The following is a 24,200-nucleotide window of genomic DNA, read 5'->3' as shown; positions in this document are numbered from 1 at the left end:
CATAACATGCTCTCCAATCACAGACGTATTTTTCAGTCTCTTTCAAGTGCTCCTCAAACATGTGTGACCCATTTATATTTGGTGATGAGAATAGTCTGAATAACGTTTTTGTGCGGCAGAGTGTGTGTTTGTGTCTCTGTATTCAAAGTCTGTGATGTTACTTATGACGATAAACAAGAAACTGTCTGGGTGTTAATTAAGTTGATATTATTATTCATTCGTTCTCTGTCTATTTCTTCTCTCTTTCTTTTCTTGTGGATTCTTGCAGATGACACCAAGATTGCACTACATCTTAAAGACAATGGAGGTAAGATTTACCATTGCTGCAGTGCATGTGGTCTCAGTATCACTCTTTGAAGATTGATTCTTTGAGACTAATAAATAATTTCAGCTTCTGTGCAAATTAAGTTCCATGTACACATTGTGTATGAGTTTGTGTCTGTTTGACATGCCTGTATGTTTGTGTGTGTCGCAGTAAGTCCCAAATTCCTAACCCAATGTATTTTCCATTGATAGCAGTGTAAACTGTGTCAGTTAATTTCCTAGCAGATTTTCCATCATACCTTCTGTTTTCCCCCTCACACACAGAGAATCTCTCTCTCTCTTGCTCACTCCCTTTCTTTTCTCCCCCTCTGTATTCCCAGAAATCTGTTAGTAAAATCCAGGTCATGTGTTTTTGATTTGGAGCAAGCTCAATATTCTTTAGCAGTCCGGGATTGAACAGCTCATCATCAAAGCATAATATACAGCCAACGGAAAAGTGTAGTCAAAAGAAAAGCGCTATCTAGAATAACATGAATGTTGCATATCATGGTTCATATCAGGGTCTAGGTTCAAGGCCATAGTTTCAAATTGTTTATCAAGTTAACCAAGCAAGATGAATGAATAAGGACAATATCCACAATATTTGATGAAGTTCTATTCAAATCGAATTGCAATATCCAATCTATGCAGTGCTATGGATATCTCACTACATTTTGCATTATGCAAAAAAATCTGATGTAATCTTTATTCTTTTTTCTGATTTTAGATCAAACTAAATTTGATCTAAACCTTATTGTCCCTGGGTTAACTGCTTTAACTAGTACTTACAATTTCTGATAAGTTATTTTTGTCTATAACAGATGGCCAAAAAACATGAAATCAGAATTACGTCCTAATTTTGCTATGTCTGCATTTTGCCTCTGGTGAGCAGTCTTGCAGAACATGGAAACCTGTTTAATTTTTTCAGATTCGTGTCCCTTAAACAATGAAACTCACTTCTCAGAACTGAAAAAAATAAGAACTGTTTTAATAATAACAAATAATCTGTCCAGTCTGAAATATGTTTACACACATTAAGCAAATTCAGTAAATGGAAGAAGAGCAGGACAAAGAGAGAGAGGGACAGACAGAGAATGATCTTTTATAGAGATTATATTTGATAGAGAACTAGTCCGTTGTTATTCTTGGTCCGTTCTGATGAGGTTTCCAGCTGTTTGTGCACATATTTCAAAAGTCTGTGCAAATTTATGATATTGTGACAGTACCTTTTCCAGCAGTAGAGGACAAAATGTACCCTGTGCTCAGTATATCTCTGAATCTAGCCAGCCAGCATGTGAACTGGTTACAATATCAACTGCTACTGCTATTATCCTCACTCCAAAATTGAAAGAGACCTTTATTTTCCTGTATGTTCCTGCCTTCCCTGCAGTTTTGCTCATGCAATGTTAAGGATGTGTGTGTGTGTGTGTGCGTGTGTGTGTATGTGTGGGAAGGGTAAACCCTACGGTATGGGGACAAAATGTCCCCACAAAGATGGCAATATCCAAAATCCTTGTCCTTGTAGGGACATTTTTTGGTCCCCATGAGGAAACAAGCTTATAAATCATACAGAATTAACTTTTGTGAAAATCTAAAAGAGCAGAAAGTTGTGTGTGATTGTTAGGTTTAGGGGTTGGGTTAGGGGTAGGGAATATGATATACAGTTTGTACAGTATAAAAACCATTGCGTCTATGGAATGTCCCCATAAAACATGGAAACCCAACATGTGTGTGTGTGTGTGTGTGTTCATAATGGAGGAGAAAAGACTGTGTTTCTGTTTGCACTTTGTTTGTAGCTGTCAGGATTATTTTCTAAATTTAAATGAGCTCCACTGATGTCTAAAAAAGTATCAAGCAAAGAATTCTGAATGTTGAACATCAATTAAATGTTTGTGTGACCCTAAGCCTCTTCACAGCGCACTGTCTGATCACATCTTTCTAAGAGAATGACAGTTGACTAGCCTGACTGTTACTGGCTGCCAAGCTTCAGTCATTCTTTTATTGAACATAAATAATTTCCCATGCTTAAGTGGTCATGGGCACTTCTGGCTGAAATGAATTAATGATAATAGCAATTTTGCCTCATCATTAGTTTTGCTTTAAATTGTCAGTCATTCTAAGATTGATTTAGATTCATTGATAATTTATCAGATATGTGTGGAACAAACCTTATTCAGGAAACCTACTCAGATGGGAGAAAACAAATGTTTTTCTCGTATGACTTTATGGTCACTGCAAGTAAGCTAATAATAATATTTTATGTCTGCATATTTATTTTTTTAGTGTGTATATAATCTATAGTCAGCCAGTGGAAAGAGTTTGAAATGTGTTTTTGTAATTGTCATTCACATTCAATGTCAGAAAACAGAATCTAAGCAAAACTAGACATATTTCACTGTAAACATGAAAATTTACAGAAATTGCAGAGGATGTCTTTGATTTTATCTTCAAAATTCCCTTGGTTGGTGTAATATAGTCAGGTTACCACATGAAGTACATTTTTGTTGTTGTTGAAAACTGTTTTGTTGTTGTTTGTTGTTATCTGATGAAACATTGTTCACAGTGAAAGGACAATCATATGAAGTTGGAGCCCATTATATTGAATTACATTGCTATGTGAACAATTAAAATAATATAGCGGACTTGTTAAATAAATGATTAAAGATTTTTGGATTGTTGGTTGAACTCTCCCTTTAAATAGCCTAAGAGACCAAGAGAATAAATAAGTTGATCAGACAACGCTCTCTTCTGTTAGAAAGGAGAACTGCAAGATTCAGAAATCATGATGTCTTTAAAATCTATTGTCTGTGTGTTTATGTTGGTTTCAGCTTCTGCAGCTAAAAGCACGGCAGAGAACGGCACACATTCACTGCACATGGGGCTGATTCTCGGCGTGCTCATGCTTCTGCTTGTGATGGTTGTCATCGTTCTGGTGACCGTCTACATCTACCATCACCCGAGCTCTGCTGCGGGACTCTTTTTCATTGAGGTAAGAGTGTGGAACTGTAGTTAAACCAATAAGTTACCTAAAAATAAAACATTGGAGCTTTATAGCCACAGTCCTTATTCACTTTTACTATAAGAACAGGATATGGCCAGGATATTCTTAAAAATATATATTTTTTGTTCCATTAAAAAATAAGAAAGTCATAGGTTTAGAATTACATGAGGGTGTGTATATTTTTTGGGTGAACATTGCTTTTAAAAATGCACTTTATTTTCAACTTGAAGACAGTAACTCTAAACATCCACAGGAATTTTCTACACATTTTTGAAGTCTTGCACAAAAGTGAATGTAAATAGAATTTATATGTGTACTGTCTCTGATTGAAAGGGTCTTTTAAAAAAATCATTTATCAATTTCATATACCCACAGAGACGTCCCAGCCGATGGCCTGCCATGAAGTTCCGGCGGGGTTCAGGTCATCCTGCATACGCAGAAGTAGAGCCTATCGGTCAGGAAAAAGAAGGTTTTATTGAGTCAGAGCAGTGCTGAGGTTTGACATTTGACTTCTTAAATCACACACTGCCCGGGAACCTTTCTGATGTCTTTTTACAAATCCACACTTCTTGAACAATAAAGTTCAACCATTCCTTCAAATGCATAACAATGACAATGAGGCTATGGCATTTGAATGGAGAGGCATCCAAACATTGAAATGCTCGGATCCAACTATCATCACTCATAATGACATGACTCAAATGCACATCCAGAGAAAAGGTATGTTAATCAGCTGGATCAGTTACGAGCCCCAAAGCTTCTGTAAACGCTGCTTGGTTCCTGACAAGACAGAGGAGCAGCTCTTTAAACCCTGATTGTACTGGACGAGACTTTTGATTCTCTAATTTGATGGGCCTGTCAAAGATTTACATTTACTCATTTGGCAGACGCTTTCGTCACTTACATTGCATTATACTATACATTGTATCTGAGTAAAGTTATTTGCAATCCCCTGGGATTGAACCCATGACCTTGGTATTGCTAGCGCCATGCTCTAACCACTGAGCCACAGGGAAGCTAAAGATGAGTTGTTCGTTCTTTTTATTACAGTTTATGGTCATTTTTGATTAAATTGAGATTCATTCATTTGATTCAGCTGTTGGAAATCTTATATAGACCTTTATATATACTGTATATTTTAATGGTTTTCTTTCATCTTTCTTTTCTATCATTTTTTTTGACCATTGTATGTTTAATGACAGATACTGTACTGTGTTTCTTCTTCAGTGTGTACTTCTCTGAAAACACTTTGGACAGACATGCACACTGCAGTTTGGATTAAATAGGAAAATGTTCTGTGAACAGTACTGAATATTATGTATCCATGCATATTCCATTTAATGCACATTTATTGTTTTCCCCTCGATTTATGTTGCTGATGCAAATTAGACAAGACAGGCGCTTGTGAGATGTATGTATGTTCAAGTGTATGTACTGTATGTAAAAGTTGATTTTGCGGTACATAGTAATATCTTACATTTTTATGACAGAATGAAAGGCATTCAAAGAAGCCTTTCCTAACAGCTGTACTGCTGACATTTATTTGAGTTATAATGTCAGTTATATTTCATATGGTGTAGAGGGAATTTCCATACTGCTGAAATACATGTAATGAATTCATTTAAAGTCAAGGATACGACTCGTTATTCTAGAAAAATAGTGCATATCACATGCAATACAAATTTTTAATAGAATTTAATGGGTTCTGTAATAATGTGGTACTATTTTGATTTTGAAGGATATTAACATTTATCCTTATAAATCTCATTATGGTACTTGCATATCTTTTTACATGACCAAAGAAGTGTTATACACGCATACATTGGCGTAATCATAAGAAAAGTATGTAGCACCAACCTTATCTAAACACACCCAAAACTTCCCTTCATCTATTGGCCAAAACACTGATTATTCTAGAGCGGTATAATGATTAGTCCTACTTTGAATTGTGAACATATTGAGCTGCTGTTTGGTACTATGGTTTAATGACATTTACATGGTTAAATGTCATATTACATATATGGTTTAGTGACATTTAAAACTGGCATGTGGCATTTAAACCAAACATCCCATATCTCCTTAATACCGTACAACTAGTTAAGATACACAAAAGATATTTGCTTCTTTTTTTAAACATTTCAACAAGCCTATGCATAGAAAGTTTCTTTTTTTAGAAAGTAAATTTGTCGTTTTAATGGTTTTCACAATCTATATTGTTTCAAAGTTACAGTCTTCTTATCCTCATAACATGGTTCTGAATTCGATTGTATCGCCTTCTTCACTGGAACAACCTGATTTTTGCAGCGGATGTAACCTGAATGTGTGTATGTATGTACCTGTGTGTGACATTGGTTTTATCTGAATGTGTTTGGGCGCTGATGTGAGATATAAAGTTTATTTGAAAGATCATCTCAAAATGTTTGATAAGCAGTAACAGTTTTTAGTTTCTGTGCTTTGTAAATTGGAGAAAACAAAACCCATGTTAGTGACCTGAAGTTTTATAATCATATTAGTCATGTTGTGTCACACATTGAGAGACAGTGAAATACACAAAACTGTAATCTGCGCACTCTTGTGTTACTACTGTCATTTTGATTACATAATAAAGTTTGTTTAAATAATAAAGCTGTTTAAACCGATAATGTGGTCATCAAAGTATTGTGTTGTTGTCTTTTTTATTGAAAATGGCTTCTCCTCTTCTGCCTCTTATTTGTTTTGTGTACGTTTTTTTTTATCATCTATTCCATCTGAGCCCATACTTTCGAGTTCATATTTTGTTGTTGGGAATGATACGTTTTTAGGAGGAAGTCTACACATTTTAGATTATAATATTTTTATAGCCTATTTATATTTTTTTCACAGTTGTAATTAACAATACACTTATCGTTCAATGTACATAAAACATCTCATCACAGCACAACAAAAACGAGGAGATGCAAATACTGTAGGTTGTGAGTCAGAGCTGTGACGCTCCAGTCACGTGACTCGTTGTCGGCGAGTCTCCTGATTGGACGAACAGTTCCAGCATAACTAGCGAGTAGCCACTAACTCAATCAGCCTAGTTCATAAACTAGTCATTCTTTTACCTTAAATTAGCAGATATTCCGAAGTTCACGGACATTTCGACAAACATTTTCTGAGGTCCGGTTGAATGGCTGAAGCCTCCATTACAGGTAAACCGATAATTAATGCTAACTCAAAACGGCTAACTGTAATGAAGTGTGTGTGTGTTATAACGAGTGTTATGGCTGTGTTTGTGCCGTGTTGGGTCATCTTTACGCTATAGATTCGAGCGTTTAAAGTCTGTTTTAAAAACCAATGTCACGTTTTGCCACAAAACAACAAGGTGGCGGAAGTTTGTTTGTCGTTTGTTGTCTGACTAGTTAATGGCACGAAAGATTGTCAGTTAATCAATAAATCATTTATATCGCTAACGTTACCCGAGGCCGTTTGTCAGTCGTGAGAAAAGCATGTGACGTTACCTTGTGTTGCAAAAAAGCTGACGTCATTCTCAAAGCATAGTACATATACAATAAGTCATCCATTCATTACCGTAAAGATAATTGCATTGTCATGAAGTCAAAGAACAGATAATGAACCACTCTTCTAGTGTGCTAACCACATGGCTCTTGACTTTTAGACACATCGAAACTGAATCCGGAGTCTGCTGAGTTTGTACCACAAGCTAAACTCATCCAACCACACTTTCGAAGAAATTACAGACAACTGGACCCCAATCGGCACCATGCGAGGCCTCAAAATCGATTTAGACAGTCTAGTGGAAATAAACAAGATCAGGATGAGTTTGAAACCCCTGAGAATAACATATCACCCCCTTCTGAACAGGCCACAGGAGGAAGCACAAGGGGGGGTAGAGGCAAAGGAGTAAGACAGAGAGGTGGCCGAACTGATGCTAGGCATACTGACTATCGTTCCCGGCGTGAAAGATGGACAAAACCTGAAAGTGACAGCGACAGCTCACGAATGAACCATAGAGCTGCTGGTAGTGAGCAAGAACTCCACGATATCACTTTTAACCGGTCAACAGATGAGGAGAGGCACGATAGGCCACCTGTTGAAGCCAGCGTGAGAGGATCTTACAGAGGGAACAGACAGAAGAAGACCTTTAAAGATCGAGATGACAGATCTATAAAGGAACTTCTGCCCAGGGAGGAGAATCTAGACAGCCAGGTTGCTGGAAGAGACAGGAAGCATGCTCTGGCCCGTGAACATCCAGAACTGGAGCCTGACCAAAGAAACCATAAGGGATGGAGAGGTGGAGACAGACGAATGCAGCCCAGTTCGTGGAGAAAGGGACCAGTCCCCAACCCTGGGATTCAGGGTAACTGGAGAGAAAGAGATCCTGTTCAGGTCAGAGAGAAGGAGTGGAAAGATGCAGAAGTTGAGGGTGGAAAAGAGAATGAATCAAACAGGAATAGGGCAGGTGCAAAAGATAAACAAGCATTACAGCAGAACCCAGGACAGAGAAGAGGTCCTGAGCGAAGAACGGGGCCTGTGAAACGCATAGAGCTGCCCAAAAGCAAAGAAACACAGACAGGTAATACAGTTTACTTGTCCATATATTTTAGGATCCGATCTCTCTTGCACATTTACAAATTACTGCGACTCATGCAGAACCATATTCGCTATTCACTGAATGTACAGGTATATACATTTCTCTGCATCATTCTGCTTGACCAAGTTTACCATGGTTTGTCTGTTTATAGGCTGTTTAATTGAGCAGCTGACAGAGGAGAAGTATGAGTGTATGGTCTGTTGTGAAGTGATTTGGGTCATGGCCCCAGTTTGGAGCTGTCAGAGCTGTTTCCACGTCTTCCACCTGAACTGCATCAAGAAATGGGCTCGCTCGCCTGCGTCTCAAGCTGATGGTATGGAATTACTAAATCGCCAATTTATTTGTGGTAATTGGAGTAAATTTACGTTGTTTAATATTTACAGATGGCAGTGAAGGTTGGCGTTGCCCTGCTTGCCAGCATGTGACACTGAAAGGCCCAAACGCATATAACTGCTTTTGTGGTATATATACTGTTTTTTTTTGTCTCACTGGGTTCCTGTTGTGTATCATTTGTAAAAAAAAAGTTGTGCCTTTTTAATGATTTTATAGTTGTGCTACCCTTAATTGGTTATTGAATTCTTGTTGGTTCTTTCGATTTCTTTTTCAATTTTAACTGTAATGTACAGGAAAGGTGACCAATCCGGAGTTTCATCGCACTGAGATTCCTCACAGCTGTGGAGATATGTGTGGAAAGAAGAGGAGTGGAGCAGAATGTAACCACCCCTGTAACATGTAAGAGCTCAACAGCATAGTATTCTGCATTACAATCAAAGCAGACTTTAAGATTTTATTTTCACCATGATATAAAATTCACAGATTTCATGTGTGTTTTTGGGACTCAGCCAATCAGAGTCACTTCTGTGTATTTATGTTGACATTCTTGCTTTTTCTCCCTTCCTTTTTGTAGCCTGTGTCACCCGGGCCCCTGCCCACAATGTCCTGCTTTTGTCACCAAGTCCTGCATCTGTGGTAGAATGAGGTACTTGATACTGATGACTGCAGTTTATGCATTTACCCAGATATACACCCACAGGCTAAAAACAGTTTTCTGTGTAGTAAGCAGGTGCGTTGCAGTCAGACAGGACCTCTGCTTTGTCAGCAAGTCTGTGGAGCTCTGCTAAACTGTTCAGAGCACTCCTGTGCCCAGGTGTGCCACTCAGGACCGTGCCAGCCATGCCAACTACGTGTCCAGCAAGGTATTTAGTCTCTTTTCATCCCTGTTTTAGGTATTACATGTTTCGGGTCTATTTACTCGTCTTATCTCGTATGTTGTATTCTCCTGCATTTTCTTGGGTAGCATGCTTCTGTGGTGTGGTGTTCAGGGAGGTGGCGTGTGGGACTGATCGTGAGTGTTTTGATGGATCGGGATATTTCTCCTGTTGCAAACCATGTGGAAAGTATGTTATTTTTATGATTTTATGAGTAGTGTCTTTCAGGGTATTTAGGCGTTTCACTTTTTTGTGTTTTTTAACGTATACACCCTCATTGGTTCTCACTTTAGGATGCTTGACTGCCAGTCCCATCGCTGTCAGCAGACATGCCACCCTGGGCGGTGCCAGCCATGTCCACGTGACACCAAGCTGGTGCACAGTTGCTCATGTGGACAGACTCGACTCTCTAAGCTTTTAGAGCTCGGCTACCCAGAGAGAAAGACCTGTACTGACCCCATCCCCTCATGTGGCAAGACCTGCAACATGCCAATGCCATGTGGAGATGGTGGTATGTCTCTAATTTTCTTTATTAGTGTGCATTTGATTTTTCCAGGTTAATGCAACATTAAAATGATTTTTGACATGGAGTCAAAATAGTATTTTAATAGTTATTGTGACACTAAGGAATGTCTATTAATTATAGTAAATAATATTTGATATTGTATTTTAAGTACAGTAGTATGTGTCTGAACATTTTTGTCTTAAAATAATACAGCAAAAAATGTACAATGTTTGACACAAAGATGGTTCTGAAATATTATTCAAATGCACTTCTCTGATCGGCTGTAGATTCTATTCATTTGTGTGAAAAGCTGTGTCATGAGGACAGCTGTGGACCATGTTCTTTGACCTCCACGATTAAATGCAGATGTGGCAGTAACAGCAAGGTTAGACCATGTTTACCAGACAGCTTCACAGAGGAACAATCTGAAAACCTCATGTCTGATTCATAATGTCTGTTCTGTCTTTGTAGGAAGTTCCATGTGCAGTGATTCAGACCGAAAGTAAGTTTTTAAATACTTTTTTTTAATAACACGTCAATTCCATGTAGCACAGTTGCTGTTTCAAGTCTTGCAATTTTGTTCTACAGGTGATATGGTGTTTACCTGTGAGAAACGCTGCAGCAAGAAGCGTTCCTGTGGCAGGCACAAGTGTGGAGAGTTGTGCTGTGTTGTGAGTCTGTCTTAGCATGAATGTTTGCAGTAGTCAAAAGAAAAGCTTATCAATTAAATGGACTCACTGTTTATCAGGATAAGGAGCATAAATGTTCAATGATTTGTGGCTACAAGCTCAACTGCGGTCTGCACCGGTGTCAGGAGCTTTGTCACCGTGGCAATTGCCAGCCTTGTTGGCAGACCAGTAAGTTTTTTTTTTTTTTCTTCTATTATGTCCTCAAACATCTGTCCTTGCATTGATTCTTTAAATGCTTATTGCTTTTTGTGATGAAGCAAAAACCAAATGAGGGAGACGCCTCCAACCAAAATTGAGTTAATAGCTATAGTGCTTTTTTCTTCACATCCTCGACTGTATGCTTTCTCTAAGGTTTTGACGAATTGGCATGCTACTGTGGGGAGACCGTGCTCTATCCGCCCATCCCCTGTGGAACTAAACCTCCTGAATGTAAAAACGTGTGCACCCGCAAGCATGATTGTGATCATCCAGGTATTTACTGTATATTATCTGTCTGCTCAGACAATGAAACATAATGGCCCCTGATTTAATTGTTCAGTTAATGAATTCAACAAAATGGTTGAGCAGCTGATGTGTATTTTTTGTTTTTCGCACAGTTTTTCATTCCTGCCACAGTGAGGACAGATGTCCTCCTTGTACCTACCTCACCAAGAAGTGGTGCATGGGTAAGCATGAGGTATGAGACATTACACAAACATGAAACAAGTCTTCATACAGTATTGCTATAAAGTGAATTTAACAATCTTATTAACAATAAGAGTTTGTGAGGCTAAAGCGCTTTGGATATAGGTGTCTGCAAAATGCATGTATGTTAGTGTATTAAAACTTTTTTCAGCATATATATTTTTTTAAAACTCCGTCATCTCCTCTCTAGCAAAGGAGTAATATCCCGTGCCACCTGCAGGACATATCGTGTGGTTTAGTGTGTGATAAACTCTTGCCCTGTGACTCTCATCGCTGTAAGAAGATATGTCATCGTGGAGAATGCCAGGCAGAGGGAGAATGTAAACAACCATGCATTCATGCCAGACCTGCATGTGGACACCCCTGTGCTGTCCCCTGCCACCCAGGCACCCCCTGTCCACCCAGTACCTGCAGTGCTAAGGTACAGCCCTTATATTTATTATGCACAGAAACAACGTATTCCCCAAACAATTATAAAGCAGTACTTTACTTTGTGTTCTCAGCTGTAGCTTGAACTGAATCTTTTGATTCCCTGACAAACTCTGCAGGTTGCTTTTGTTCTGGGACATGCTTATGGACAAGCATTCACAACTCCGTAGATATCAGTGGAAATCAACAGTGTATACACATTACCAGAGTAAAGGGAAATATTTATCAGGAAAACTGGACAGTAGCACTGAAAGCTTTCCTATGATTTAAAATTACTAATAATCTAATATGATACGTTTATGAGATCAAAACAATTCTTGTTGTTTCTTTGCAAAAACAATCACTCTCTTCAATGCAAATGTCAGATTTATTTCTCACTTTCAATCTCTAGGTGGCAGTGCAGTGTGATTGTGTATTTCTCACTTTCAATCTCTAGGTGGCAGTGCAGTGTGATTGTGTATTTCTCACTTTCAATCTCTAGGTGGCAGTGCAGTGTGATTGTGGCCGTAAGAAGGAGACAGTTCCTTGTGATGAGGCAGCCACGTCCTACCAAAGGTAAATTATTACATCATTTAGTTAATAATACTAATGATAAAGAATGATGTCTGGAGTTGGTTAAGGAAAGCTTTATGGTGATAAATCATAGAATAACACAGTGTGATGATGTAGTTATGTTTTGCATGAATTATGCGATGGCTGTCACAGCAAGTTAAAAAAAAAGAGCATGGCAGCATCACTGCTGTTTATGTCAAATGTTGTTGGTCTTTGATCATACACACTTTTCAACTATATGTTCTTCAGATATGCAGCTATCGCAGTGGCCAGTAAGCTGTCTGATATGCAGCTGGGAGAGTCAGTTGATATTGGACAGCTCACAAAGAAGGAGCAGAAAAAAGCCAGGTATTTGTTAATTACACCTTTGTGATGATTTTTGAGGTTTATGTGGAGTTAGATGTGCAGAAATCTTTTTTATTCTCTTTGTCAGATTGGAGTGTGATCAAGAGTGTGCTACACTTGAGAGAAACAGGTGAAAGTAATGATGGGACAGGCTGTTACTAACATATGTGTACCTGAATGGATCTATCTGTGGGTACTCTGGTTGTAAAAGATTTTTTGTTTTGTTTCACCCATAGGCGACTAGCTGAAGCCCTGCAGATTGACCAGTCGGTGGATCCCTTTAATAAGTCCACGTCTTCCAAATACAGTGACTCTCTTAAAGAGGATGCAAGGTTTTTTAAAGATATTTCACTTTTTCAAGTGTGTCAGACAAGAATGCAACAAGAACACAAAGCTAGGGCATTACTGATATCAAATTCTGTGCTAAATCTCAGGATCAGTAATTGAATGCATGTTTAATCACTAAAATAAACAATAAATGTAAAAGTATTCATAGAGATTTGTTGCATTCTGGAACACTTATAGTATACAAACTTACTAAACTATGTTTAACAGCTAATGTATAAACCGTATTGCTGTCTATCAGGTCTGTTTTTCATAAGCACCCACATTCCAAATATAAAAATGGTGGTTTTACTTTTAAAAGGAAACAAATTATTATTTACATTCTTCTCTCATAGCTCCACGTTGCCAGTAGTCAGTAGTCTGAGTTCTTATGTTTAGTCTACTACAGAGCCAAGTTAAAACAAGTACTGTAAGTGTCTGTAAAGAAAAAACTTTTTTTTTTTTCAATACAGGAAAGATTTCAAGTTTGTCAGTGAAATTGAGGAGGAGATTAAGAATTTGGTTGAACTGGCTAACAAGGTAAGATAAATCACCATTATGTTCTTTTCATCTTAACTACCTAAGCACCTCTTTAAGAATCATTTTCAGAAATATGCCGTTGTTTTTTTCTCAGGGCAAACAGACAAAAAGGAGTCACTGTTTCCCACCTATGAAACGTGAACACCGTAGAATTATCCACGAGTTAGCTGAAGCATATGGTGTGGAAAGTGTTAGCTATGATAGTGAACCCAAACGGAATGTAGTGCTCACTGCCATCAGGTCAGCTAAAAACTGTCCACATACACACTATAGAAAGATTACGCCTTTATATATACACTTTCTATCTTTAGGATTTAATCGGTGTATATTTTTTATTTTTAAATCCTAACTGTAATAGTTAAATAAAATGTGGTTATGCATAAAAGCAAGTATTTTGAACATCTCTTTCTATGACACATTAATTTAATGTCAGTAACATGGGTCACACATAAACATGATTGTTTTTTCAGGGGGAAATCTGTGTGTCCTAACACTAGTCTGACGGCTTTGATTGAAAGAGAAACTGTTACTCGAGCCCCTCCTCCCATTGCCCACATTAAACAACACAACAGCAAGTATGTTTAAGTATAAAGGGTATTTGGTGAGTGTAAATGTATCAACTAATTAACTATTTTATTCCTGTTTGTTTCAGGGGCGATAATAATAATGCTTTGATGAAACCAGCTAAAGAGGAACCCACCGTTGATTATTTTGATGTGCAGGATTGACGTGATTAAGTTCCTGTAATATTCGCTCAAAATAAATCTGCACATGTTTGCTTGGCAGTCCATACTCATTTTTCTTCTGTATTATTACAGTAATTATTAAGTGCCAGTGTTCAGATACTAACAGATATTGCATTCTTTGGAAAATTCACAGCACATTAAATTCTTTTCATTTACAGACCACTTCAGAAGATGTAAACACTGCTGGTTCAAAGTTGGTCCAAAATAACTTTTTGTTTCAGTTATTTAACACTGCACAAACCTTTGAACAGAATAAACGATTTCAAAGCAACAACATATACGTTACTGTTCATGCATGTATGCTTTTATGGCCCAAACTTAGCTTCCGGTACACATCAGCAAAGAATAGAGTACTTGCAGATTGTTTCTGATAACAAGCAAAATAATAACAAGAATATTATATTAGCTAGCAAGTTAAAAGTATGTCTAGCCACACTTTTAAAAATAGAGGTGCTTAAAAGGTTCTTCACATCGATGCCATAGAACCACAAAGAACCATTAAGTCAGAGGTTCTGTAAAGAACCATCACTTTCTCTAGTTTTTTATAAGCTAAAGAACCTTTTTTTGCCACAAAGAACCTTTTGTGAAACAGAAAGGTTCTTAAGATGTTAAAGATACTTTATGGAAACAAAAGGTTCTTCTGTGGCATCGAATAACCTTTTGAAGCACCTTTTTTTTAAGAGTGCAGTATTATGGGTTACCAGTAGAAGAACCACTACTTTGCTAAACTTAAATGCGACAAATTACACGACCCATTCAACAAATTGTTTATTTAATAAAATTAATATACAATAAAATTCAACATTGTTTATTTAATACAATATAATATTAATGTAAATTAAATATAACTTGTCATAATAGCCAGACCGATCAACAAACACAGACTGGAAGTTACAGTCTATACAACCAACAGAATATTTATAACCGACTCAAAATGTTATCTTTAAGATTTAATTATATATGAAAGACTTAAAAATTAATAAAAAAGTTAAACCAGGGCCCGGTTGCATAAACTGCTTAGACTAGTCAAGTTAAGGCTAAAATACACTACAATACTTTTGCTCAGATTTTGCCCTGATTTTCAGTCTGCACTTGTTGCAGAAAGTCTGTGCCAGTCTGCAGATTTTATCAGTTAGTGTGTTTCTATCTGAAACTGTAAAGTGTATGATGTCTAGTTAAAAAAAAAATCTGTTCAGATTTTGTAGTGTATTCCAGCCATTAGTCACCTAATTTTTTTTTCAAGACTGGTCATAACTTCAAGTCAGTTACATAAAAAGGTAGATTGGCCTTATTGAAATAAGAAAAGACTGAATAAGACTGATTAGTCCTAACTAATTGCCAGTCTGTGAGAAGTTAAGACACAGTCTTAAAGGTGTCATGAATTAAGAAATACATTTTAACCTGAGCTTTTGTTATATAAAAGCTCATCGTATTCAAACGAACATCCTGTAAGTGTCAGAACTGAAGACGTCCTTGTTACTGAAATTACAACTTTTATTGACACCAGGCCCAGCGAACGCCAGGTCCTGGAATGTACCTATCAATTGATAGGTTGAACACCGCCTCCACAGAAGAATATCGACAACGACTACTCCTCTAGCCCTATATATATATATATATGTTTTTTTATTTTATTCTGTGTAATGTTATTTGAATGCACCATGGGTCTGAGTAACGCAATTTCAATCCTCTATATCAGTGGTTCCCAAACTTTTTACAATGGCGTACCCCCCCAGGGATTTAACATCATTCTGCGTACCCCCTTTTCTTACAGTCACAATTGTGGTCTCAAACATTTTTTTATTTGCATTTTAAATAAGTGTCATTTTCTTTTATCAAACAATAAATTATATATGACTCATATATAAATAAATGACTCACTGCTTAATGAGATGGATGTGCTTGAAATGACTTGCATAACTCTGTGATGTTTGGTTGTATCGAGAAAGTCTGAGTCTCAAATCATTCTCTATGCAGAGTCGATATTTGTTCTTTATGTGGGCAAGTGCTGAAAACCCACTCTCGCAAAGATACGCTGTGGAGAAGGGCAGTAATGTTTTCAAAGCGCGATCGGCTAAGGCACGATACTCTGCATGCAAAGCTATCCAGAAGTCTGTCAGTAATTTTTGTGCGAAGTCACATGCGGTACATAAAGACGTGCGCTTACGCATGAGTGGACGCATATTTTTTGATTGGATGTCATGAATTTGACCTTTTATGGCACTACGTGACTACTATTTTGCTGTGTGTACACTAGAGGGAGCACGTCTTTATATTTAGCTTGTGAGAAAAACATGCCTGGTTGATTGTCAGGTGCGTTATAATTAAGTAAACAGTAGATTTCAGGATTTTGTTCACGTACCCCCTCCGTCACTTGGCGTACCCCAGTTTGGGAACCACTGCTCTATATGATGTACTGTACATGTGGCAGAATTGACAATAAAGCAGACTTTGACATAGTACACACTCCCGCATTTGTGATGATTGACAAACTGGTAACCATACCAACATATTTTTCGGCTAAAGATTTGTTTTGTTCATCAGTTTAAACTGAACAGCTGTGTTGTGTTTATGCTCGGAAGGCTGCATCACACAGTGCTCTTTTGCAGTGTTGCCATGTTCGTTATTAATAAGTGCTTTTATGCTTGTTGTTTGGTCTTAGATCAAAAAGCCTCGGCACTTAGGTCTTAATAAATGGTCAGCTGCATATTTTTAGATTGTTTGGTCTTATAACATATATAAACTATTTGCATTATAAGGTTTATTTTGTCTTGTCTTTGATGTTTTTGAATGTAAAAACCACGTGAACATTATAAGTAGACCTCAGACGACAGTATAAAATAATAAAAAAGGCCAGTTCATGACACCTTTAACTTAGCGGCTATGTTTATGTAACTGGCCCTAGAAGTCCTGCTAGTGCTAGACCGGCGTTTACATTTTGCAAAGTGGTCTATGCTGCACACTGCACTGACCAATTCTATTTGTAAAAGGTTGTAAGAGGTTGTCCATTTTTTGTTTAATTTCTTTTTGAAGTGTCGTTTTAAGCGTCATTCTTATTTAGTCAATATTTTACAATGGGTTACTTCGGGCATGGACATTTCAAATCATTTTAAAATTGTGATTTTCAGACCTGCAAATGAATTAAATCTTAAAATAAAATAATAGAAACATGTTATTTTATTTAAATCTTTTATTTCCGTAGTCCTGTTTCTGTAATAAAAATGACAATTTCTGATAATGCTCTTTGACTGGAAGTGGCTGTTAATAATTAAAGTCTCTATAGAACTATATATTTCATTTATAAAATTATGTATTTAACATGATTAGCCACAAACGACTGAAAATGGGGTTTTGTTTATTTTATATTGCATAGTTGTGATTTCAAACTCCTATGGAGTTTTGGAGCACAATATGTGTACATGTCTGTGTTTCCTTTTATGTATTAAACATAAGGCATAATAGTCATGATATCAAAAGGCTTCATCTTAATTGTGACCCTGCCTGCATGTGAAATCCAGGCTGGTCTCAAAATCTAATTATGAGATAAGAAGCCTCAGTTTGATTTCAACCATTAATTTCACTATATTTTCAATCTTTGACATGGCCTTATTCAGTCAATATTAACGATATCAAGGTTATATTTTCACAGAATGTTCTTTACACGGTGTAGGGTGAGTTTATGTAATCGCCCCAAAATGAAGTTTGCAGGGTTTTCACAGGCAGGGTCACATTTTAGGTCTTATTTTGAATGTTTATGTAACTGGCCCTAGAAGTCCTGCTAGTGCTAGACCGGCGTTTACATTTTGCAAAGTGGTCTATGCTGCACACTGCACTGACCAATTCTATTTGTAAAAATATTTAAATAGAATCCATTTATAATTCTAATTAATTTGATACTACTTTGAGCAACAAAAAAACATTTATATCTCCTTTCTGAATATGAATATTGGAATCTGATTAACTTTTCTGGTCATCACTAGTTTTCTGCTCCGTACTCATACTCTCGTGCCTTGTGCAGAGGTTTGGCGGACTTTTTATGCGCGCGTTGCTTCGTATTTTAGGCCTGTTCTGTAAAGTTCAGGTTACATTCTCCAGTGCACCAGGAAAGACTGTCCCGGCCTGAAGCGAGCGGAGGGTAATTTGACGACGCTCCCTCCGAATCACCGAATTTTATTTGCAGCGACGCTGGACGCGCCTGCGCCTCAGCTCTCACCGCACTGGGTCTCACTGTCTCTCCGGCTGCATCCCCTCCTCACTCCCTCACTCCGCTGCCTCTCAACACTGACTGTCCACTCCAGTCACTCCAGCACCGAGCAACAGGGAGTGTGCGCTTGTGCTTCAAGCTATAATAAACTTCATCTCCGTCGCTTCGGACACGCATCCGCTGCTTTAATCTTCTATCCGCTGCCTTTTCACGACCAACCGACTCTACCCTTCTGCTATGGAGAGAAAGGTAGGGAATTTTCAGTAACATTACAAAAATGTTATTGTATTCAATGCATACTTATTAAACAACACTGTTTAGCGTCTGCGTTATGTTCTCACTCACTGATGATGTATAATCCGCCCAGCCCATCTCATCACAGGCAGTCAGATTAGTGCGCAGGGGAGTTTTTCCGACTGGATCTAGTTTATTTAGAAACGTAAAGAGCATAAAGAGACTCTACGAATGCGCTATATGAACCCAGACAGAATACAAACATGTCCTAGATGCAGGGCGAAACGCACATTGCTGCACGTGTTAATCCGCTCTTCTCCATCACTAGTCGGATGAAGGCTTCTTCATATGTTCCCCATTTGCAGACAGGAGTGCTTTCTTAACCTTGAGAGGTCCAAAGCACCACTTAAGTGTTAGTGGAGATGCTATGAGACGTGAGATGCTACCTTTACTCCTGCCTAATTGTTTGTTGTAGGAGTCGCAAGTGTGTGGCATGTACAGATGCCATTCTGATCAACCGCAAGTCACTTTGTGTTGGAGTGCCTGCTGTGTACCTGTTGTGAAATGTGTAGGCATGTTTAAGTGTAAAATACGAATATAAGTGAAGTTGTTTTGCAAGAGGTTGTCCATTTTTTGTTTAATTTCTTTTTGAAGTGTCTTTTTAAGCGTCATTTTTATGTAGTCAATAGCTTGGTATTTTACAATGGGTTACTTCGGGCATGGACATTTCAAATTATTTTAAAATTGTGATTTTCAGACCTGCAAATGAATTAAATCTTAAACTAAAATAATAAGAAAATGTTATTTTATTTAAAACTTTTATTTCCGTAGTTCTGTTTCTGTAATAAAAATGACAATTTCTGATAATGCTCTGACTGGAAGTGGCTGTTAATAATTAAAGTCTCTGTAGAACTATATATTTTATTTATAAAATGATATATTTAACATGATTAGCCACAAACGACTGAAAATGGGTTTTTGTTTATTTTATATTGCATAGTTGTGATTTCAAACTCCTATGGAGTTTTGGAGCACAATATGTGTACATGTCTGTGTTTCCTTTTATGTATTAAACATAAGGCATAATAGTCATGATATCAAAAGGCTTCATCTTAATTGTGACCCTGCCTGCATGTGAAATCCAGGCTGGTCTCAAAATCTAATTATGAGATAAGAAGCCTCAGTTTGATTTCAACCATTAATTTCACTATTTTTTCAATCTTTGACATGGCCTTATTCAGTCAATATTAACGATATCAAGGTTATATTTTCACAGAATGTTCTTTACATGGTGTAGGGTGAGTTTATGTAATCGCCCCAAAATGAAGTTTGCAGGGTTTTCACAGGCAGGGTCACATTTTAGGTCTTATTTGAGTGTGGTGACAGGTATCAGAGGCTCTACGCTCATAAATAGTAAAAATTATTGCACTGCTATTCAGTGAAAACTTCACCTGTATTTCTGTATCTTGTAGTTCTACCTCAGGTGCTTTCTGCAGTATTGGAATTCTACCAAAATGTAGTTTTTAATCTAAAAGTTTTTTATACGAGTATACCTATTCAGTTGTTCTGTAAAAGATTAAATCTCTGTCGAGACTCATGCAGCTGGAATGCTCTGTAAATGCTGCATCACTTCTGATTATAGGTGCTTTGCAGGAACTTACCCCATCAATGACTGTTAATGTCAGGTCTCGACATTAACGCTTGTCCGGGACAAGTGAATGTTTTGTATGGGCAAGTGATAGAGAATTTTACTTGCCCAACCGGACAAGTAACTTGAAAATAAATAAATAAATAAAGTGTGACATATATGTAGAATAAGAATATGTGCATTAGACAGAGCCGCGTGTTTGTGTGAAGTGCGTTTGTCATGGCAGTGCTTGTTTGTGTGTGACATTAATCAATGGTGCACCACACCGAGTCCATGTAACTAGATGCGGATGCGGAATCCTGTTATTTAAATGTCATCTGGCTGTTCTGCGTGGTTTAGTCAATTATGTGCACAGTTTAACATACAACATGAGTGTTGGTCGAGGATTTATCTGCGTCTGCACTGTATGAGGATATAAACGCATGAACTTAATCTCCAGTCAGAGTTGCTTTGAGAGTTTATTTTACGAGCGTATTACTGTTTGAGTGAAGCTATCGGCAAACACACAAAAACTCAAGCGCCTTCCCAAAGACCCGTCAAAATAAAAGTCCTGTTAAATTGAAGTTCAAAAACACTATAGTATCTAAGAATTTTACTGCAGTTTACTAGTAAATACAGTAATATAGTATACTACACTTATTTATGTGGACAAATATACTACTATTGTATAGTAAAAAAGGAAAAACACAGAACTTAGAAATATTCAAACAAATTTAGGTAATCTAAAAATGATATGGCCCTAATTTATCCATCTGTATGTAACATGAATGTCTTTTGTCAGTTCTGTCTATTCATGATGAACTGCACTAAGACTTGCATCTTTTTTTTTAAATAATGACAACAGACGATTTATACTTGTGTTCCTACTCTTTGGCCTGTGCTACCAAACTTTAAACCTTTCTAGCACCAGTGCTATGTGCAAAAAAAGTTTACCTACAGCCTTAAAACAACAACGATCTGTTTTGGTGTATGGTTACCCCATGTGGTTGATAAGCGCAATTGTCTGAAATGTCACGTGTCGTAAATACTGTCGCAAAGTTTCCCCTTTGTCAGCTCAATACACGTGAATTTGTTTACAAAGCTGATGTAACCGGCGTACCCAGATACGTCGCTTTGAAACTATGTCCACCGATCAGGTAAAGTAGCCCGTATTACCATATGTTCTTCAGATATCATTACAAAGTAGACATGTGCCCGGTTAACCGCGGTTACCACCAAATCCTGCTGAAACCGAGCTTTCTGCGATAATGCAAGGTATCGTTTATTTTATTTATGCGTAGCTTGTCCGTGAAGCACGGCTCTGGGATCAGTAGAAATGCTGCTCGATCTAAAAGCAGTGCGAGTTTGAGTAGCATATAAGCATATAATTATACATAACGATAACATTAGCCTACTCAACGACTGAACTGTTCAACAATTACATGCATAACTGGTCTGAACTACGGAATCTGCACATTTTTACCACAAAACAATTTTTTTGGTTTGGTAGTCTTCATTTACATGCATTACACAAATTAGTGACGAGAAACAACATGCTAGCTGTCGACACCGGTGCAACAAAATATTATCTCTCAGCTACCTTACGGTTATAAATTGTGAACCGGTGGCGCGCCAATGAACAACCTGATCACATCCTAATAGCAAATAATCTCAAAAGAATAGGAGTGTAAGAAAAATGTAGCAGGACCGCTAGGTCTCCATCAGTTTTGCAACCCATTGCCTCTTTCAGCTCGCGCCACCGAGTGTAAGCCTGTCCGATATTGATTTGTGATCAGGCTAGTGTCCGATCAGTCTCTTTCTTTCTTTTCTTCGCTTCTTCCGACAAAACCCTCTTTGATTTTTTTTGCAGGCTGTGCATGGTGATGGTTTGGAGACTTGCGTTGAACTAGATGGTCTCATCTTATTGTTAGATGTTGGCTAACTTCACCCAGGCTGAGTAAAACGTGACGTATGCCGTAAAGCAGGTGATGGGCGGGGCTTGTGAACCTACCCGCGTACCAAAGTTACAAGTGTGATTTCAGCCGATAGAGGGCTGCTTAGGTAGAAGCGGCAGTAAAATTCGTCCAGTTAAGAGTTGTCCCACCACTAAAATAATTTTAGAGAGATTATTTTAAGGTCGAAAAACGGCTCGTTGTTGCTTTAACACTAATAATAATTACTGCTTGCCTTTGTTTTATAGCAGTCACGGAGAGTAGGCCTATAACCAAATTCAGGTGGCCAAAGCGGAAACTAGTTAAAATGCTTAGAAGCAAACTTGACCAATCTAGATCCGAAACAATTATATTGAGAATTCAAATGAAATATCATTTTTTTACAAGTAATTTTTGTTCTCGGACAAGTGAATGACAAGTTTACTTGTCCGAAGGACAACCACATGACAATGCTTAATGTCAAGCCCTGGATGTACTGTACATGCAGGGCCAGTCTCTGTAAGAGAAATAACATTTGCAGTAACATTCTCAAATCAACGGGGAGCTGGAAAACATAGTGGTGTTGTGTGAAAAGGGCTGGCTGTACTTGAATGTTAGAAAATGTAGTGAATATGGTGAAATGTGTCAAATGTTTAAATTATGTTTTGCTTTAAATTGAAAATCGTACTTTATAGCAAAACAAAGGTGTGTGTGTGCGTGTGTGTACAGTATTTCATGCTGAATGAGGTAATAGTGTGATTTATTTGTGGTCTTTAGGTTTTGTGTTTCACTATTGTGCTTTTATTTAATTTAGGAAAGCATTTGAACCATGCAATAACTTTGTTGGAATGTGTGGCCTCTTTACTGCTTTCCCCACCTAATGCACTTATTCCCATGCATTAAATATAAAATCAACATTGTGCTACTGCTTGCATTCTTACGTTTGATTTATACCATAAAATCATGGCTTTGCTCATGGTGACATGACTGTTTCCTTCACTGTTTCATAATTTTCTCAGCTCATTCTTACTATATTGTTCTAAAAACATAGGATATTTTTGTGTAAGATAAATACTAAAATTAAGGTTGTTATGGTTGTTATAGTCTCCAGAATCCTTTATATGTTTTTGCAGAATTAAATATGCAGTAAGGTACTCATTAAGCACACAGTATTCTCTGTAAGGTACAAGTAAACTTAATTTAGTGCATAAAAGTTATGTAAATGATGCATGATGGCAAATATAAATTTGATGTTTCTCAATAAAAAGTTTTAATGGCGTTGAAGTATTGTGCATGGCATAGGCAGATTGGTTTCAAATGAGGTCATTTGTTAGTACCAGGTTTTGCTTTTAAAGACAGAGTTGCAGGTGTGTCTTTGAGCTCAAGGCCTTGTATTCTCTCTGGAAACAATTCCAGCGGGGCCAGCAACACACAGAATGGATCACAGAAGTTCGCTTCACTGCCCAGCAATCTTCTGAGAAATTCCATTAGCATTCAAGGACCCACTTTTTCTAGCTGTCACACCTCAAGAGCTTTAGGGAGAATTGGCTCTTTGAGAGTGAGAGTTCAGGCCGAGAGATGAAGGGGTGATTAATAAATACTTGCTTGCTTTCATTCATTCCTTTTTCTACTTCACTGCTTTTGTATTACATTGTTCAGGTTGAATCTACTCTTTTGAATATACAGAATTAGAATTGTAAATTCACTGTCTACAATCTTTTCCACCTTTTGGTTGTGTTCCTTGAATATTTGGTTCATTAGTTTATATATTTAATCTGTTCTAATAGGCTAGTACTTTTTTTACATTTTTAAATAATGTTATTTTATTAATATTTTTAATCATTGAATTTTCATATACATTCTCAAACGTTATCAAGTATTACACTCTTAAAAATAAATGTGCTTAAAAGGTTCTTCACAGCGATGCCAAAGAAGAACCATTTTTGGTTCCACAAAGAACCATTCAGTCAAAAGTTCTTTAAAGAACCATGTCTTTCTTACTTTTTTATCATCTTTTTTTCACCACAAAGAACTTTTTGTGCAACAGAAAGGTTCTTCAGATGTTAAAGGTTCTTTATGGAACCAAAAGGTTCTTCTATGGCATCAAAGAACCTTTTGAAGCACATTTTTTTAAAGAGTGTAGGTTACCCTTTTGAAAAAAAAGGGTGATTATGTCCAAGTTTTTTTTGCAAAGATATATGGACAATGAAGTACTTCTTTATATGGCTGAACTAGAATGCTTTGGCAGCATTAAGGTAAAACAAGCCTTTTAAGGAGTAGTCTGTGAAATTTTAGGGGTTTT

The 24,200-nt window shown here is 37.3% G+C and overlaps 3 protein-coding genes across 3 annotated transcripts in view; all 3 read left to right on the top strand.

Moving 5' to 3' along the window:
• plxdc2b (plexin domain containing 2b) overlaps positions 1-5,948 on the top strand; it is a 72,238-nt gene extending 66,290 nt beyond the window's left edge. Inside the window, exons 12-14 of the mRNA XM_057335728.1 lie at positions 269-307; positions 3,132-3,292; positions 3,680-5,948. Coding sequence (XP_057191711.1) covers positions 269-307; positions 3,132-3,292; positions 3,680-3,799 — 320 coding nt within the window. The 3' untranslated portion in view covers positions 3,800-5,948. The remainder of the gene's footprint in view (positions 1-268; positions 308-3,131; positions 3,293-3,679) is intronic.
• Positions 5,949-6,300: 352 nt separating this feature from the next.
• Positions 6,301-13,941, top strand: nfx1 (nuclear transcription factor, X-box binding 1). Its single transcript, XM_057342713.1, has 24 exons — positions 6,301-6,477; positions 6,945-7,862; positions 8,032-8,193; positions 8,264-8,341; positions 8,507-8,612; positions 8,788-8,859; positions 8,937-9,076; positions 9,178-9,277; positions 9,382-9,599; positions 9,881-9,978; positions 10,065-10,095; positions 10,182-10,264; positions 10,342-10,450; positions 10,634-10,753; positions 10,879-10,958; positions 11,157-11,387; positions 11,877-11,950; positions 12,197-12,295; positions 12,381-12,422; positions 12,529-12,624; positions 13,090-13,156; positions 13,251-13,396; positions 13,627-13,731; positions 13,809-13,941. Exons 1-24 carry the CDS (start codon positions 6,456-6,458, stop codon positions 13,882-13,884), a joined length of 3,273 nt encoding a protein of 1,090 aa, XP_057198696.1. The 5' UTR covers positions 6,301-6,455; the 3' UTR covers positions 13,885-13,941.
• A 4,162-nt stretch (positions 13,942-18,103) lies between these two features.
• smarcd3b (SWI/SNF related, matrix associated, actin dependent regulator of chromatin, subfamily d, member 3b) overlaps positions 18,104-24,200 on the top strand; it is a 40,102-nt gene continuing 34,005 nt past the window's right edge. Inside the window, exon 1 of the mRNA XM_057343086.1 lies at positions 18,104-18,355. Within this exon, the coding sequence (XP_057199069.1) occupies positions 18,344-18,355 (12 nt within the window). The 5' untranslated portion in view covers positions 18,104-18,343. The remainder of the gene's footprint in view (positions 18,356-24,200) is intronic.

This window comes from Triplophysa rosa, linkage group LG1 (genome assembly GCF_024868665.1).
Source record: "Triplophysa rosa linkage group LG1, Trosa_1v2, whole genome shotgun sequence".
In the NCBI taxonomy this organism is placed as follows: Eukaryota; Metazoa; Chordata; class Actinopteri; order Cypriniformes; family Nemacheilidae; genus Triplophysa; species Triplophysa rosa.
This window is presented reverse-complemented; position numbering and strand designations above follow the sequence as displayed.